Source organism: Myripristis murdjan, chromosome 19 (assembly GCF_902150065.1).
Source record: "Myripristis murdjan chromosome 19, fMyrMur1.1, whole genome shotgun sequence".
Lineage (NCBI taxonomy): Eukaryota > Metazoa > Chordata > Actinopteri > Holocentriformes > Holocentridae > Myripristis > Myripristis murdjan.
The window spans coordinates 4,702,720-4,721,712 of record NC_043998.1 but is presented as its reverse complement, the minus strand read 5'-3'; the positions used below and the strand labels follow the sequence as shown (position 1 = coordinate 4,721,712).

Here is an 18,993-nt window from a genome sequence, read left to right as displayed (position 1 = left end):
TTGCACAGAGCACAGTGATACAGATATCACCACCTTCCCTTGCAAAGCAATGAAGGCTGAGGCATTCATCTAGATTAATAAATAATCTTTCGCGGGGCACGAGTGAAACTTTCCTACCAGCGACCTTAAGTGGTTTCTGCATCGCCCTGTGCACCTCTCACCTTGTGAGCCGGGCCTTGACACTTCCCCTTATTGATATCAGTGTGATTTATGGAACGCCGCTCCCCTGGCCATCCTCAAACAGGAGATGGGAGCGTGATTTATTCCTGTCTAACACCGCGAGGTGTCGGGCGGCGGCCAGACGAGGGAGAGCGCCGGCTGTGATAGCATCCAGCTTGAGGCCTGCTTTTCTTATTTGTGTGCGTTTATATGTTCTCTGCTGTGTTATGAGAGATGTACCTCTGCAGCAGAATGTTCTTGTTTTAATGAGCAGGTCTATCTGCCCCCCCCCCTCTCTGTCTTTGTCTCTCTCTGTCTCTCTCTCTCTCTGAACCCTGGAAGCAGACAGTGAATACAAGTGGAGAAAATCAATGCATTATGGATGACTCAGCTGCAATTACACTGCTGTTTCAGGATAAACATTCTGAAACAATGCTTTCTCTTCCACTGCTCTTATTTGATTAGGGTTTGACATCCGTGTTTCTCATTCAGACCCCTGGATCCTACTGTAATTGCTGTAGGAAATGTCCGTCCCTCAGTGTCCACCTGTCAGTCTTCAGCTGTTGATGTTTCACGTTGCTTTGGGTGGCAACCGTTTTTCATTCTGTCCATAATGAAGCAGAGCTCCATTTCTTTCCTGGGCGTACGCCTTGCCGCCCATTGTAAGACAGATTCTTATTATGTCTTTTACGAGAGCTAAGATGTTAATATGAAATATGGTTATTCATTCACCTCTGATAGATTTAATTTCATGGGTGGGCGCTAAATAATTGCCCTCTTTCGGACATTAAAAAAAAGGTACATTTTCCTCCAACTCAAATAAAAACCTCCCTCTGCTTTCTCACTCTAATTTCTCTGACCGCCGTAACATCTGCGTTATAGGTAATCACAGTAAGAGCCCTCCCACGGGAAACGTGTGTCCTCACTCATGTAATTCTGTAATTGTGTCTGTGTGGTTCCCTGTCAGATGAGTTTTAATTTGGTGGTCAAGAGAAACACGAGATTAATCCTATTGGATACCCTGCAACACTGGCCTTTGCCATCGCTAGCCCCATTAAAGGGGATTTTATTGATTGTAAATAAGCTTTGTAATTAATGGAGGGTCACGGTGGTGCTCAGTCCAGGCCCGGCGCTCAGAAAAAGGGGGCAGCGGAGGCGATTTGCACACCTGCTGCTAGCTGGATTTCTTCCATGCTTAAAAATGGAGATATGACTTAGTGATTTAAAAATGACTTTAATTAGTTTTAGATCAGAATAGGGATCAAGTAATGCGGTTTGAGGAGTCTTAGCCTGTAAGCCTTTAATAATCATAACTCTGGTTTCTCCAAGCTTATGCCATAATGAAGCAATTCTTCAAGCGAGGCTTATAGCTAAACCTACATATTTAATGACCTAGGCTGGGCAGTAATTCTATGCCAAGTGTCAAGCTTTTTAACACAGGTATGTATTGTGCTCCGAAGGCATATTTGATTCCAGTTTTTGGAGAGTTTTAATTCAGCTCGGCTTTTTGTGAGATAAGCTTACAGATGAGTCAAGCTGTGTCTGTTTTATTTTTCACCCGAACAAACAGTCGCGCTGCTTTGTGTGACCGGAGCAGATGAAAGTGCCTCATCATGCAGGGCCGCAGAATGTGCCTTTAAGTGGTTTTTAACACACTGGAGGAGCATTATGCCTGAGCCTGTGGGGGAGCTTGAGATGGGCTACATCCGCTTACGCACATTATCTGTGAGAGCATGCTGCTTCTTGGCTTCCCTTCACACAGGGCCGGTACACAGGGTCAGAGAGAGTGGGAATGAGAGATGTACGTGCTTATACACCCTCAGATGAAACATTGCTTTAGCCGTGTATGTGCGTGCATGTGTACATTTGCGCGTGTCTCTCTCTCTCTCCCTCTCTCTCTCTCTCTCTGACTACTTGCGTGTGTATGTGTCTGTGTGCGTGTACACTTGCCTACTCAGTATCCTGTCCTCTAAGATTTCGAACATTGATTGCCTCCTCTAGAAACAGAAACAATATCTCTCCCTATTTTCTGCTCTGCCCGTTAGTAAACTGCTGTAGCCTTGCCTGGTTAGCCCACTTCTGTGCATATGGAAACAGATTTATTGGGCCAGACTGCGAGGTTTCTCGTTTCATCCCTCATCTCGTCCGCCCAGCCGCACCGTGACATGAAGCTACGGCAAGCGGTTACCGTAATTTGGGCTTTTAAGTGTTTGATTTAGTAATGTAATCACAAAATGCCTTCAGGTCCACATGGCAGGCCGGGCCCGAATTAATATGCAGCTCACTGCTCATATTTGCTGCTGATTTGAAGTTATGGTGAACTGCATGGATACATCGGGACCTTTCCACAGCCTTGGCTCCATCCCAGGGGATGAGCGTGCATGCCAATAGATCTGACCCATCACCACCTTACACTCTCCTACCACTGTCTACATCTCGTCATCGGAAACGTCCGGTCCATATTAATGAAATGGATATCAGACAGTATGCAGAAGAGGGGATGGGGAGTTTGTGCGGTTTCTACAAGACAACACCATTGCTCATGGTAGACCGGTTCATGTAGACCTGGCTGTTTTTCTATTTTTTTAAACCAAAGTGTTTTTGCATTCAGAATTTGGATGTAAAGGGATGTTGTGTTTTTTTTTAAACCCCCTAAGTGAATTTGCATAAACTTGGGAAATCAATTGAAAAAATCACTTCCCTCAGTGTTTTGACAATAGAAGCAGAGGTTGTTTGAATTTGGTAGCAGAAATCAATCGAGTTGAAAACCGTTTCTCCAGGAAGAAAAAATGGACATCCCTCTTTGTTTATGCCGTTTGTTCGGCAGCGTTGTAAAACTCCGTTCACTGCTTGTAATTTTTCACATAAATGGTTCCACGTTCTCGGTGAATGAGATTGTTCTTGTCGAGAATCCGAACTATCCCTTTTAAAAACTTCAAGCTCACACCACACCAGATGTTGTACAGCCAAGCCATTCATTTCTCATTTCACCAGTGAGCTGCCTTGAACTAGCACTGCTGCTCGTGGTATGAATGCTGTTTTTCATCCTCTCTCCCTCTGTCTCTGTCAGGTCAGGAATTTGTTGTGCCGGTGTATCATAAAGCTGGTGTAATGAATGCTGGGATGACTTGTAACTGGTTGCTTCCACGGCTGAGGGGACTCAATCTAGCTTGGGTAACTAGAAGGCCGAGAACTTCGCTGCGAATCACACAGACAGGTTGACTGTCAAAAAACTGCAGAGATTACACCGAAAAAAAAGAGCAAAGTTGGGAAGAATAAAATGTCCTGATTCAAAGCACAGGGAGTTAGTTTGAGCCTCCACAGGGAACAGGGTGCACTTTAACGCCTGCTAGTATCACTGGAGCTGAAAACCAGCCAAAGCCATAGATTTCTGATCATGAGCTGAAATACTAAACCAACCATTTATTCCAACTATAAAATCACATAGAAGGCTTGCACATGTATACATGAAAGCCTAGAAGAATGATTACCCTTCTCCAGTGCTCGGAGAAGGAAAGACACGGCAAAAAAAACAGGTTTTTCAAAGGCTTTGAGTCACCACAACCATGAGCGGTCCTTGATCATACAATCATGACTCTGCACAAAAAACATATTAGGCTGAGAGGACTAGTATGTGAAATTAGCTGCAGACAGATACACACACGCACAGACAAATATACTTGAACAAATGCATGATCCCCTCCAGGCTGCTGTCCAGCGGAGATAATTACACTGATGCAGGAGATGACACCACAGTGAGCCATCTCTCTACTAAACCGTCTCTGATGTCACCCTGACAATATAGGATGCTGTGCTCTACAGTTAATGCAATAGGAATATGGCCGCTATGCCACTGTTAGTGCTTTTTGTGGGGTGATATTTCATTAGCAAACACTGACAACAAAAACAAACTCATTTCAACTTGGAATTTGTTGGTGTCTTTTTACTATCTACCTTTATTTTAGGGGTTATGACTCTAATAACACTAAATAGATCAGAAAGACTACATGTTTTGAGGTATCAGCTGATATCAAGGCCTTGTTTGAGATAAAACACACCAGTAGTAGGTCTTACCTCCACATATACAGCAAGTGTATATGTTGAACTGCCAGTATTATTTAGCTTTAGTTTGACTCTACATAATCAAATCAGTCTCATAGCTCATCCCTCCATAGCTACTTTCTCCACCCAGTGCATTGCATTTTTCACACTGGTGGGGCACAATGAGCAGAACTGAAACTGGGGGTCAAACAATCCACTACCCCTAACCCACACTTGCCATTTCAATTGCAGGTAACAGATTTATTGCAGATGGCACTGCTGTAGGCTCACTCAGGATCTCGGCCAAATGTTACAGAGCACCAGCGTTTTGTCATAAAGCAGTATCAGGGCTCATCTCTTGTTTCAATAGACCTGTCACGGTAAGCGGATGAGGCTGCACTCCACGCCAAATAAGGTCAAGAATATTCATATTGTCAACAAACCCTCTAAATCCAATGCAGATGAGATGTGTTTAAAGGAGCTTTATGAGCGCTGGAGTTATTAGCTCCTATATTATCAGCTGAACCGGTAGGCTTGGGTCCATATTAAAAGATGAAACACTAAAAATGTCATAACCCTTTCAGTTGCATTGGCCTTGGTCTGTGCCCTTGTCTGTGATGAGGACATTTACTGGCACTGTTATTGACTGGGGAGCGGCATGGTAACCGCTCTCAAATACATTATCAGAAGCACAACCCTATTAAACATCAGGATCATCTGTCATTGTCACTGATACCCAGCAAACAGCTCAGTGGCTGGCCAGTCACAGGCAAGCAGCTTGATTTATTATTGAGTAAAAAGGTGGTTAGGGAGGGAGAGCAAATCAAGATGCCATAATGATAATAAAGTACCTTTTTTATTCTTTGTAGTTCCCTTAAAATTGTCTAAGAATAATTCCTTGAAATTCATTATATTTTGCAGCCTGTTTTTTTTTTTTTTTTTTTTTTAATTTTTTATTTATTTTGTTTTGTTTTGAGAAAAGCTTTGTAATTTCCGGACCAGTTGATCTTCAGCAAATCCTTGCCTTGCAGTTGTAAAAGTGGACACACAAAGCAATGGGGCACTAGACATGAAAGCTAAGGATCACTTCCTCATTCTCTCAGTGTCTTGTCTCTGAATTAATAAATCTTGTAAAAAGGAGAGGACCAAAAGAATATAATAATAATAATATGGGCCTGTCCAAGAGCAATTTGCAGCTGACAGCTTGGTAAATGTTTTCAAGTTCACATATAGGATTTTCAAGACTGATTACTCCTCGTATGCTCACATTAATGTTATCCTCGTAAAATCGAATTAAACATATCTTAGTTGGTTTATCGCCAGTCACCTCTGATCACCTTAATGCTAAAAAGGTTATGGTTGGCCTCATGGGGGTATCTGACCTCCTTTGCTTCGGTAGCAGAGCAGATGACTCTGTGGTGGTAATTTAGTGTTTTACATAACATAGTGAAATACCCTTTAATTGTTCATGCAAATTAATAGAAACAAAGTAGAAGCATGGATATAATTGTTTTAGAAACAGAACCTGTGAACACCTGAAAGCAGCGTTTTAAATGATCATGTGTTTGAGCCTCTTGTCATAAAAAGACAATTCACAGACACACAAGTAGAAAAAAATAATGTGAGTATTCAAATGACCATTGATGCCTCATTCAAAGGGTAATTCAATACAAACCAAAAATCAACACGCAAGTCAGAAAATAATGCTGCTGGCAGTCAAATGGTCATTGATGATGTATGCAAATCATCCCGCATGTAATTTTAAGCAGACACCAAACAAACAACAAAGCGTATCAGCGGCTGTGGGCCAAACACAAACAGAGGTGGGGGCCGGGCCGCTTTTGGCCTGCTAGCTCGTGTGATCTAAAACGGACTTCTCTTTTGGTTTATTTTCCTTTTTTTTTTCCCTCCCACTTGAGCTAAACTCTCCTCAAGTTCACTGTTGTCCGAATCACTTTGAGGCTTCAGTCTCTCTGAGTCTTCCACAGGTTCCCTCTGCACAAGCTCCAAACAACCAAACCCAGCTCTGACAGCAACTCGTGCTGTTGGGCCAGTCCTGAGTGCCTCACATCTGCTCTGACTGTCCCAGAGATCAGATCACCATGACGATTAAAATGACCCAATCAGGCTTACAGCATTTACATTCTTTACAGAGAAACACCATCCAACAATACACAGTTGGGTAAAAAAAAACAAACAAACGAACAAATGTCATGCAGAAGCTGAGAGCTAGTTCAATGCATGTGCGCTCAAAAGGTGTACCAGCTCAGTTTCAGCCCACCTGACCGTAAAAGCTTGTGTTCTTTCAGTGTCGATGCCGTGGCCCCATAGTGTCCCTCAGTATGTTAGTAGTATTATGTTCCTGGAAGCCTTTTAGACCCCCTCTCATGTTCAGGGGGGATTGTGAAAAGTATTGGTTAAGCCGAGTAGGAGGGGGTGGGGTGGGGGCTTCTTGAGAGCTTTTCCATGTCCACCTCTTTGAGCTTGTTATTGTTTGGGTCCAAAGCCGGCTCCTCAGCTGGAGTCTGTCTGTGGGGCTTTGCTGAGTCACTCCCAACTAATGGGGAACATCTGCTGCCCCGCTTTTTTTTACAAGCAGGACTCACAGCACAGATATGTGTGTCGGTGAAGTGGGGGTGGTGGGGCATAGAAGAGGGGGAGATAGAGAAGGAATTAGGGGGATGGAGTGAGCCGCAATGAAGAGAGGGGAGACGGCCTTGGGGTTTTAGGCTGATCTTAACTGTAGGCCTTGCAGCTCCTTTTTATCATACTGAAACCCCAGCCTCCACCTTCTTTAGTCTTAAGCTACAGTATATCCTCTGTATTATCTGCCCCGAGCTCCTGTCCCACATGCTGTACAACAGGTAATGTTATTAGCCTCCAAACCCGAACCCTGGCCTTGAGCTTCCAGTGCATAATTTGCCATATATGAAACTATTCAGGTGTACTCACAGAGATGGGATTTTTTTTTTTTTTTTTTTTTTTTTTAAAGCTGATGCCTCTTACAATATTTTGGCAGAGCAGCAGATCATCTCATCATGTAAGTCATTCTCTGTGCATCATTGTATATTCCATTAGCCTTTCTCAACAAAAGGAACCACGGTCCGCTGATTCCCTTGATAGAAATAGCCATAAACCAGAGGAAAACATTACGCTGATATTGTACAACCTTTTTTTTTTTTGATAACCCTTTCATACCACAGCTTAGAAGTGGTAGGCTTTTGATACTGAGAATGGTTAATACACTGTTCATTTTGTGTAAATAGATATTTTGTTTTCATAATCCAGACTAAATTTGAAAAAAAAAAAAAAGATGTTATGGAAATGGCTAGCGACTCAGATGCTTAATACGCACCCCTGCTGATATGTAGATATTGATTTTTAACACCCAGCCTTAATAGTTTGCATGTCACCCTCCACCCACACAGGCTTGATGATGATCAAGTAGTCACCTTGACCGTGCTATGTACAAATAATCATCCTTGGAATGCAGGAGATTACTGTTGGTTCGTGGGAGGTAAGAAAAGCACTGGCAGTGACTGCTTGCTTGTATACTGCCTTCACTATAAGGCAGAATTGATTTTAAACTTATATTACGTAGATAAGATTCAATACCTAATTTTATCCCTCAGGATTCGTGGTTCAGACACACGATTCCCATTCTTACCTAGAGAAGCTTCCTGTTGGCCTTCTTTCTTGACATTATAGCTTTTTATGTGTTGCACTGGCATTATCCCTGCTTCTAATGAATCCTATTTCTTCTTATTCACAGAGTCAGAGTTTACTTTAGACTGTTGATCACAGAGATACTCATTTTTACTCTCTTTTTTTTTTTGTCTCCCTCAACAGATTTTTCCATAATCTAGTCCAGGGCATCTGCTGCAGCCATGTTTAGGAACAGCTTGAAGATGCTGCTGACGGGGGGCAAGGCCAACCGCAAGAGTCGCAGCAGTGGTGAGTTTGCCTTCTGATGCCAACCACAAACAATGACTCACCTGCCTGTCAGTACGCACGAGGTGCTCAGCGGTTCTGTGGGAGTATTTTAGAAAGCTGGAACACGCATAGCTCGGCAGATCCAAAATATAACCGACTTGGCTATTCTGCCTCTTGAAATACCCCTCCCCCCCATGCTTTAACTGACTTGGTAGCTCTCCTTAGCATTAAACAGCACAGCAAGCTGTTGCAGATTTCAGTCAAGTCAATCAAAATCCTTTTCATAGGCTGATTTCACCGACTGCAGGCAAATGGAACATGTGTGATGTACCAGTCAGGTGGAAATAACCATTCAGCAGCAACAGACATTTTATTCATTTTACTCACTTGGAGCTCTTTGTCCCTATGCGTGCACTTTTGTTACTCAAGCCTTATAAAAATCGCACTTAAAGGAAGGGGCCATTTGATGTGGCCAGAGAGTCCCTGCCAAAAGCAACACTTTGAGAGAGAGAGAGAGAGAGAGACAGAGAGAGACAGAGAGACAGAGAGAGAGAGAGGGAGAGAGAGAGAGGGAGAGAGAGAGAGCTTGGAAAGGTACAGTAGCTCCTATTTGAATGTAATAAGTTTCGGGTTATTGCCAGGCAATATAACAACCTCCACCCTCCTTAACTGTCTCCCCAGGCTAGGGTCTTTATTGCTGAGCACGAATGTGCCATCTAAGGGCTTTCGTCCAGCCACCCACTCGATTTCTGCACACGAATTAATCTCGATGTGCCCTGCATTTTGAAGTCGTGCACGGATAAAGCGGCGAACGCAAAGCTTGAAATCTCCTGCATGTCATGTCACCGCCTCTTCTCGCCGCTATTTGACTACATTAGATGGAAGTGCTTTTGAGAAATCAATATTTTAGACGTGATTTGCAAGGCTTTTGAAGGCCTTTCCACCACCTTCCGCCGTGGCAAATTGACACTATGAATTTCACCAAACAGCCCATACGTTGTTCCATTATCAGATACTTTCTCTCTGAGAGGATGTTATGCAGAAACACGTTGAGAGCAATCTCCCCTGTCATACTCAGCTAACGACTGTTTCTTTGTCATAACTAATGACAATGATCGTTTTAGAGAGAGTGGAGTTTTCATTTGTACCTATCAGTGAATACACTGGTGTTGTACCACCATTACAAATGTGAGCCAGCAGAGGAGAAGCCTCTCCTCACACTCTGTTTTTGAGTGTTATGTCATGTCTTTGTCCTGTAGATGTGATCCGCTGTTGCAGACATCGACTCCTTTCTTTGCTCCACTGTGTTATCTCTGCTGTAAAGCTGCAGAAACACTTCGGCGATTCTTCTTACATAAGTAATCCAGTTACCTTGGGCATTTAAATTCAAGTCAAATTATATGTTCTCCTGTGTTTTGAGGTCTTTCACAACAAGGCCTCAAGACTAAAGTGAACTTGTTGCTAATAGATATACCTCCTCTTGTCCTTCAGTCTGTTTGTGTTTGCTTGCTTGTTTGTGTCTTAACATGTGAGGAGTGAAGGAGACCAGGCAGGCGGTGCATGGCTGGAGTACCCTCCAGTGCTTTGATATCTGCTGCTGTCACTTTGCAGGGAAGCCACTCCACTCAGCAGACAAGTGCCGCTCTTACAATCTGTCTCCTCCATTGAAACATCTGTATCCCGCCAACTGCAGGACATGAACATGCACGCACACACACACACACACACACACACACCGCCGCAACGACCGCTCTCACATTTTTATGATAACCTTTTTTCAACCAGGTAAGTCCCGCTGAGATTAAAAATCTCTTTGCCAAAGCAGGCCCTGAAATATATTCAAAAAGATAAACAGATATTTTCTCTCTAAATCTACACTGGTCTCAGTGCCTCTCAAGGACGGCCCAAGGACTGGCGACAGCTCTCCTAACGTATCAGCTTACCACAGACAGGGGGCGCTGGGTAGCTACCGCTCACGCCTGCTGCTGTGAAAGGAGCTCTTGCCTCAAAGGAAGGACTTGCCCACCCCTATATATGGATGCACACTGGCTGCTGAAATCATTCTTTGAGGCCCATGTTAGATTGTGAGATAAGAAAAAAAATCAGCCTCCACCTTTGATGCAGTTACAAGAAAGCTTCTGGCTTAGGAATTCCAGCGCTGTGAGGGGGAATAGACCCGCTAATCTGCGGGCGGCAGATGAGCCCAGCCGCGCCTTGATCAAGACAGCCTCACCACTAGAAGCACATTCGCTCTTTCTTACCAGTCATGTTAACAGCACTGCCGCTCGTGATCCCTTTGCAATTAACCCATTTCTTTCTGTGCTTTCCATCCAGACTCATTCAAATATCTTGGAGGCATCTGCCTGCAACGTTTGTTGTGAGCACATTGAGCTCATTCCTTATTAAAAGGAAACAATGGGCTTGCCTTATCAAACTGCACTGGAAATAAAAAAAAAAAAAAACGCGTTAACCCAAGTTACTGAGCCGATGAATGGCATTTTTAAAAGTGAATAACAAAGATAAGCCGCTCTGATTGCGATGCGGCTGAATTGTACGAAGCTGTAACCGTGCCATGCTCAGGAAATGGGGTGTTATCTCTCGGGACACCACGGTGTGCCTGTAACGTCCTGCCACACTACTGTTATTAGTTGTTCGTCGGCGTGTCACTTGCCGCCATTCTTCTCCACACTCAGCTTAATCAGATGCCTTTCGAGATCTGAGGAGATTGCGAACACATAATCTCACACCCTGAGATTCGGGCTGTTTTAACAGAAAGGACACATGTCCCTCAGTCACCACAGCGAGTGTTTTAGATATCAGATACGCTCGGAATCTTTTTTGCTAAGACACAGATCCGACTACAGCCACTGTGTGCATGTAAGCCTTCTTTGTGCCAGAGCGGCCCACTATTTCAGTTGCCTGAGGCAGCTTTTTGTACAAGTACACCCGCCTGGAAAGCACTGAGCCAAAATGTGAATGAGAGGGAAAGTGTCCCCTCTGGTCTTTGGATATTGCTTTGTGTCTTGGATACGTACACTTTCTAGCTGCTCCATGAATGGAAAATGAAGGTGTTCATTTCGTTCTGCGGTGTTCTGGATCAAATTTTTGACTGTCACGTCCCTCTTGCCCTCATCAGGCGGGGGCCGGAGTGAGCCTCGACTCGGAGCGAAGTCTGCAACTTGACACCGCAATTACTGTTTATGGCGTGGGGCAGTTGAGTGGCTGGGAAATGAGATTGGAGGGTGGGGGCGTCTGGACAAGGAGCTGTTGCATGTCTAATTAGCACTGAGAGATAGGCTTCAGCCTGGCAAGTGACCAGACGAGACAAGTTTGGACTCACACACACACACACACACACACACACACATACACACTAGTGGTTGAAATTAAGTTGTGAAAATTCTCACCTTATCTGAAAATGTAAAGGATGTCCTAAATGCGGGAAGAATAATACAGTTATGACTTGACGATCATGACAAAAGATGTTTGGAGGTGCCACAAGTTAAATAGGCTAGCAGGACGTGAGAATATTGGTTTCTTCCTTTAGCATTTTTTTGTCCACTGAGGCATGTGAAATCTGTATATTTGTCCAAATGTTGTTGTTTTTTTATGCTAATGTCAAACGTTGCTTACCCATGCGTAATCGCAACAGCTGTAGAGATCATCCACAGTTTACTTTCCGCGCCAGATGGATCGCCTTCCGCCTGTGTTGTATTATTGATGGACTGAAAGACCCTTTGGTGTCCGTAATGAACACCCATTGATGGCCAATCAAGCAAGCTGAGCCGTCTATGGCACAGCGTGCTCGACTGATCCAAAATGGCCTCTCTAGATTTGAAGATGCACTCGTCGATTTGCTGCGATGTTGATTACAGAGAGGAACGGGGCACATTCTTGGCTTGGAGCAGAATAAAAGGAGAATTAGTTAACTGGATTAATTAATGTCGTCGGGGTAAGACACTGGCAGTGATATATATATTTTTTCCTCATTGCATATTTATTTTTTTCATTAATTTCATATTGAAGTAGCTAGAAATCCCCCTTTTTCAGCCAGTGTGCCCCCAAATCTGACCCTCATGACATTGGAGGAACCACCTTCTTTTCCTCTTGCAGCCGAGCAGCCGCCATATTCCTCTCCTCAATCAGCCGAGGAACATTCCAGTAAGCCGACAAGTGTGAAGGCAGCAGGTGCTTGACAGGAATCAAATCGGTCCCCCTAATCACAGCTCGCTAATTGACGGCTCATTTTCCACAGTGGTGGGGAAATCTAATTAGAGATCATCAGATCAGCAAATAAGCTTTGAGCTCTAAGGCACAGGGAGTGACACACCAGTTAGGCAGATGCACTGTAAAAAAAAAAATATTGATGTGATAAATCAAGTCTAATTACAGTTTTATGTAAAAAACAACAACTTTGACTTGCCTTTTAAATGCCCAGTGCAGCCACATATGAAGCATCTATAGTCTGTGCATGATTTATGTTCAAATTAAATAAAATATTAACAATTACAAATTTATGAAAATAAAAAAAAAATCATTAAATTAAAGTTTTAAAAAATGTCATTAAGTGCATCTCACCAGTGCTTTCCAGTGTTTTCAAAATGATGTCGACTGAGCTGAGGGATGCTGTTTAAGTTAAAGGTCAAAACAAGGTGGCAGAATTAATTTAATATTTTAATTTAATGATCGGCCATGATGTGGACTGCATCACATGTGTGTGTGTTTGTGTGTGTGTGTGAGTGTGACATGTTTGGTGTTGCCCTAGTTTTTATAATTATTTTTATAAATATTAATACATGGATGGTGCTCCTCCCTTCACTTTTTTTCTAGAGAATGAAAAATGAAAAATTCTGCATGGAAAATGCGAGTCCAAGATTAAGGCTGAGCTTATTATGCTCAACATATGACTGTGCCATATGCCTATAGCTGCTCAGCCTCCACTGCTGCTCTGCTGCTGCACAGTTAAGAGCTGCTACGCTTTGCTTGGTGGAGCTGCTGAATATTCCCTGGCTCACTGTTAAACGGAATATCCACGCTGATTTTAAACATGTGTTTATTATTCCAAAGATTTTTTCCAGGGGAAGAGAGCTGTTCCAGGAATCTCTAAGAGAAACATCATGTTTTTCCTTATATTTCTAAAATATAGGGGAAGTATGTGCTTTAAACCTCAAAAAGAGAGCAGGGAGACATTAGTAAAAGTAGGAATTTATGATGAGAGGCTTCTTACATTTGAGGAAATAAAGGATAAATGACCAACATGCGGGTCTTCAGATATTTCCTCTGTGGATGAGGAAAAACATCCGGATTTGACTCTTTGTTGCTTTCAAATTCCCAGGACTCATATGAAGACAATAGGCTCACTTTAAGGATGATATTGGTGACAGCAAACAACATTTAGTTCACAGTAAATCCAAAGTCCCAACTATTAAATGAAACATCCTAAAACACTTTTTTTTTACACAGTCAAAACAAACAGCTGTGGGTAGGGATGCACGGATTGTGAAATTCTGGGCCAATACTGACGCCTGAAAATAAAATTTGGCTGCTACCTCTAAGACCTTCATGATGCTATCCTTGAACGAGCACAATCTTTAATATAACCGTCTTTCACATTACAAAGATTCTTTTGTGAAAAATAACATTTCAGAATGATCATTTCTTTCATGTGTCTTGCACCTCAGTCAGCTAAGGGGACATCCAGTTTTTCTTATAAGCACAAAATTAAACGGCTAATGAAGACTACTACTGCACCTGTGACTTAATTTTGCATTAGATATAATGAAGGTAAGGGCACATTAGATTGTTGCACATATTTAATTCAATGTATTTTTGTTTATCTAAAGCCAAAAAGGCCTGAAAACACAGCTCTCAACCAAAAGATGCTGTAATAATTTAATAACTATATCAAGATGTGGACAGCTCTATGACATAATATTCATGTGCCACACTTGAACCTCTTATTTAGCGTATTTTTATGCTTTTCCATTTATGTATAAATTACTTGAACATGTTTTTTGCTTTGTTTTCTTGGGCTTTTTAGTTTGTATTTGTGATTTGGGTCTTATCCATATTGAAGAATCCAGTAAATGCATTGGAAATATGATGATGACATTGTCACATTTATTTACATAGATAGTGCTGATGCAGATACATGCAAAGTAAGCGCTGAAACATCCATTGAACTGTTCATTGACTACATAGTAATCAGTGGTCTGCCTGCTTTTCTCAGATTGATGTAACAGGCTATAGTAAGAGCGGCAGCAGCTTAACGTGAGCTGGCTCTGGCCGATCTCCACAGAGCAACAGATTGGCACCTACTGCTCCACAAAATGTCCCCTTCCTGCCTGTATGAATGAACCCAGAAAGAATGAATGGAGTCATTTCAGTGGACCAGGTCCTGTTGACGCGCAGGAACACTGTAACCCTGCTGAGGGATGTCACAATTAGCCCTCAGTTGCCCCAAATGCTCCACAGAAGGGATAATATTGTACTGTTGTTGCTGTTGTTGTTGATGTGCATACAGTTTTTGTATTTCAAGACAATTTGCATCTCGATGATATTCACAGTCATTGCTGCCTTGTTTGTGTTCAGCTGTATTATTCTGTTGCTCTCTGGTTGTGGAGGAGCGTAGTTTTGTCTGTAAACTTGGACTTGTGCTCTTCTTGCGCTGCACATATACATCTTAATCCTCCCCTAAATGTGGACCTCACGATGCCGTGTGAGAACACACTGCAGCCAGCAGAGAATGCACTGAACCTGTGAATCAATATGGTTCACAGCTGTGGAGAGAAGTGTTGACCTTTGCTTACAAAGGACAACAGAATGGTGTCTACACTGCACCCTCCTCAGGCTCGGCCACAGCATGTTTTTTAGCTTTCTTTCTCTCGCTGTTGACATTTATTTCCGAGGAGCTTAGATGCTGCGGAGATCAATAAAGGGACTGTGCAGCACAAGATACTGTCTGCCAGGGCAATCCTGCTCTACTTAAGACTGTGTTCCAGCTATGAGATGGCTTCTTATGTAGATTGTATGCACGGGCCTAATCTGCTCTCTTCAGCGGAGCTGGGGAGATAAAGTGTTTATGGATCTGTCAGGAAGAACTTGTTTTCAGTGCTTCAGCTGGTCTCTTACCCCTGAGGCTATTCTGCTCTATCTTCACTAAATTTCCCTCCTCTCTCCAGAAAGCTCATTACCACTTTCAAACTTTCTTCGCCAAACTCAACATGGAGCTAGTTTGGCTTTAAGGATGACATGCGCTCGCAAAGCGCGGTGACAGGTAAAACACTCAAGAGGAGGACTTTATCACTTGGTTGCCTGTGGCCTCATCAGTCCATTTCCTAAACAACAAAGAGCAAGAGACGTTGCTCTCCAAAGAGGGTCAGAGACAATATAGCCAGTGTCGATCAGGAGCACGCCCGGGCCCCCGAGCTGCCGACCCCATCAGCAGGCACCTGTGACCCCCATCACCTGGTAACCATCGTAACAAACCTGCTGCAGAACGAAAGTCCGGCGAAGGTCAGACACAATTCAGACTGGCTGTCTGGTTGGGCCGGGGAGGGGCCACGAGACAAAGTGTCTGAATTGTCCTCTCTTAGCGTGGGAGGCACTTATGGGCTCATCGTTACGGTTCAGTAGCACCACGTGATCCACATACCACCCTTGTCATGACCACCCATGTGCCTCCACTCACTGACCTAGTTTGAGTCCTTTAGGCTCAAGATAGTTGCAGCCTTTGGTATTCAGTGGAAGATTATTTCTGCTGTGTTTTGCTTTATTAGATTAGTATGCGTTTGGTTGCTATACCAACCAGAGAGCTTATTAATGAACTTTATAGTTTTGCCTGTTTTTTCTTAATCTTATATATATATGCTGCTTTGAAGAAGGCTTTTCAGACTGCATGCTTGCATTGCTAACTGTTTTATAAAAGACATAACACCCTTGAGAACAGTCTTTGCTGTGATAATGGATGCTTAGTGCTGCTGACGGTGCTCAGCTGCACTGTACCTGTTGTATCTCTGTCGCGGCCATTATCACAGTGAAGCACCTCCTCTCATGTCTTATTGCTGCAGCATACAGATATAAACTGGTCTCTGTGAAAGATGGGAGTGAAGGAGTGAGATATCCTAACTTCCTGAGCCAACAGTGTGTCTCAGGTATTCGGAAATACTGGCGGTGATGCCATCATAAATCTGTCCTGGAGGCCCAAAGCGTGTCCAGTATCAGGAGAGGAAGTGTAGGATGTGTTCCGTCAGCCTCACCACCGCCTTGAAACAGGGTTGAATATCCACTGACATAAGTGGTCTGAAGGCTGTTCGCACCGTGTCCTGTGAGTAATTTCGCTCTCTGTGTGGCGGTGCAGTGACACGTTAATGGAGAGCGGCACAGGAGTCCATGACTTGGCTGTGTCTCTCTCGCAGAGCCTCTTTTGTAATGGGAACTGTGCGTTCCAGCTATAACAGTAGGGAGTGGGCAGCACGGTGCGTGGGTAAAGAAGCGTCGGTCTAACCTCTCCTCCATTCTCTGGATCACACCGCCGATAGTGGCAACTCTCTCTCCTGTTTGCTCTGTCTATCTATTTCTCTCACTCTATTCCTTTTCCTGTCATCCCACTATGGACATCTTTTCCTTTCATGTTGTTTTTCCCCTGAAATGCTATATTCTGATGCTGTTTTCCACACAGGTTTCAGGCGAAGGTAAAATTGTACACAGAAAAAAAGTAGACTTGCCCACCTCAGTACTGCTCCACAAAAATTGATTCCTCTCCCTCTCTTTCTTATTATGCTTATGGAAGGCGCGCTGTAACCTGAGAGCCATTGTTGTTGTGTGTTTTTGTCTCTTACCTTGTGCCGGATCTGCTTCATGTCCCTGTTCTGTGTTTGCGTTGACATATTGATTACAGGCCTGTGTTCGTGGCTGAAGTGCGTGGCATTTAGCAGTTGGTGTTATTGTAACCTAGATACATCACCCTCATTAGGTGACACCTGAGCAGGGTAAGTGGTGACAGTGTTTCGGGGTCACAGAATGTGATAGGCCAAGTGCACGCTGGAAACCATTTAGAAAATATGGACCTTTTTTTTCGTGAGCTCTGATACCCTGAAACCTAAAGTTCAGTGAAAAGTTCAGTGAAGGGTGTTACATGTCACTTAAGGACTATGACATAATCTGCACTGTTTGACACATTTAGGCTAAACCTGGAAGGCCTGCCCAAGAATATTTTGACCCATTTTATCCATATCCTACCATGAGACGACTTCCATCCATTCTGAGAAAACTGAGAAGTCCACTTTCCATCTCAAATCCCTTTACCATGAATTTTGAGTAAAAACAAAGAGGGGCTAAGTGGTTTTTCACCCTAACGCTTTGTTTATCCGCTGCAGAACCACTTCCTCGTGTAAGTACAGCAAGCGGGTTGCAATGGCTAACATCCATTTTATAACTTTGTAAGTGCAGCTTGACTCAGTTCTGAGCTCCTGTTCTTTGGAATGCTTGAAAAAATCATGCAGTGCCCACAGTTGCCCACAGTCCCTCTTTGTGCACATTAATACAAAGCAGCAAAATGGTGCACTGCAAAAAAAAAAGCTCCATCTTATCTTGTTTTTCTTAAAATGAAGTGAAAAAAATCTATCAGTGGGATGAGATAATCCAACTTGTTTTCATGTTTCCAGGGTTTTCTTGAATCAAGTGGCGTTTTTGATGGTAGTGGGCTGATCTGTCTTATTTAACCTTGATTCAACATATATATTTTTGCACCTTGCTTTAAAAAAAACTGAGAGATGGAGTTTTTTTTTTTTCTTTTTCAGTGTAATTAGGTATGTATCAGGCCTTGTACATATAAATCAGCACTGGGTCAGGGATTATAAGAGTTGTATTTTTCCCCCACAGTGTTACATGGAGTATCTGTTGGGTATTACCAGTTATGTCACTGTTTATACGCAGAATTCAAGAGGCCACTTCAGGACATGAAGTTAGGGCTGGGTCACATGAACAAAACCAATACTCACAATATTCTTGACTTAATACAATATCGATATTGTGACAACATTATAGGGATGACTGTTGGTGCTCTCACAAATTATTTCCACAAGGACACTGTTGATAAATGATCATCAGTCATATGGATATAATGACCAAGCACGTAGAAGCACATAATATAACCAACTGAACAGTCCAATAAGTTCAGAAAATTGCGTCCCTTTACTACAATGCAACTTATAACATCAAAAAGACAACACTGATGTTATATCATGATGATACGATGCCCAAAATCCCAAACGATGTGTAGTCTTATCTCAAAATATTGATATAATATTGATATATTGCCCGGCCCTTCGTCAGATCACAGCAGCTCAGATCGAACATTTATCCAGTAGACGCAGTAACACCCAGTAAGACTAGAAGCGACGGGATGTGAAGACGTTGCAACAGCAAGCAACAGCCTGATTACACTGGAGAGAGAGAGTGGGAGAGAGAGTGAACAGAAGTGCTCAGTCCCCGGTGCCAGCTGATATTCCAGCTGTGAGCGCCATGTGGAGCCTGGCTCATGTTACAAAATGGTGCCAAAATTCAACTTACCTCGTGTAAAATTAGCCAGCAAAGTTATCGCCCTTAACCACTGTTGGGTTTACAGGAATCAGTTTATAAATCTTGCAAGGACAGCTATTGATATCGATATTGATAGATATATTGATATTGATATTGAGTTTTACAGGTAGAGTACATTTTTAGCAATCAAGAAACACACTGAGGTGGGCTGCCTTATGGCCCAGTAAGCACAGAGAACCCTGGTGTATTTCTCTTTGAGATATTTGAGCTCTTAAGATTTTGCCCAGATATAGCTATAGCTATAGCTATAGCTATAGA

The 18,993-nt window shown here is 43.0% G+C and overlaps 1 protein-coding gene across 3 annotated transcripts in view; it reads left to right on the top strand.

Moving 5' to 3' along the window:
• The window catches only part of tanc2b (tetratricopeptide repeat, ankyrin repeat and coiled-coil containing 2b), a 144,742-nt gene that overhangs the window by 27,872 nt on the left and 97,877 nt on the right, over window positions 1–18,993 (top strand). For all 3 annotated transcript variants that reach the window (XM_030077185.1, XM_030077184.1, XM_030077182.1), the window contains exon 3: window positions 8,050–8,154. In XM_030077185.1, the coding sequence (XP_029933045.1) occupies window positions 8,088–8,154 (67 nt within the window). In that variant the 5' untranslated portion in view covers window positions 8,050–8,087. The remainder of the gene's footprint in view (window positions 1–8,049; window positions 8,155–18,993) is intronic.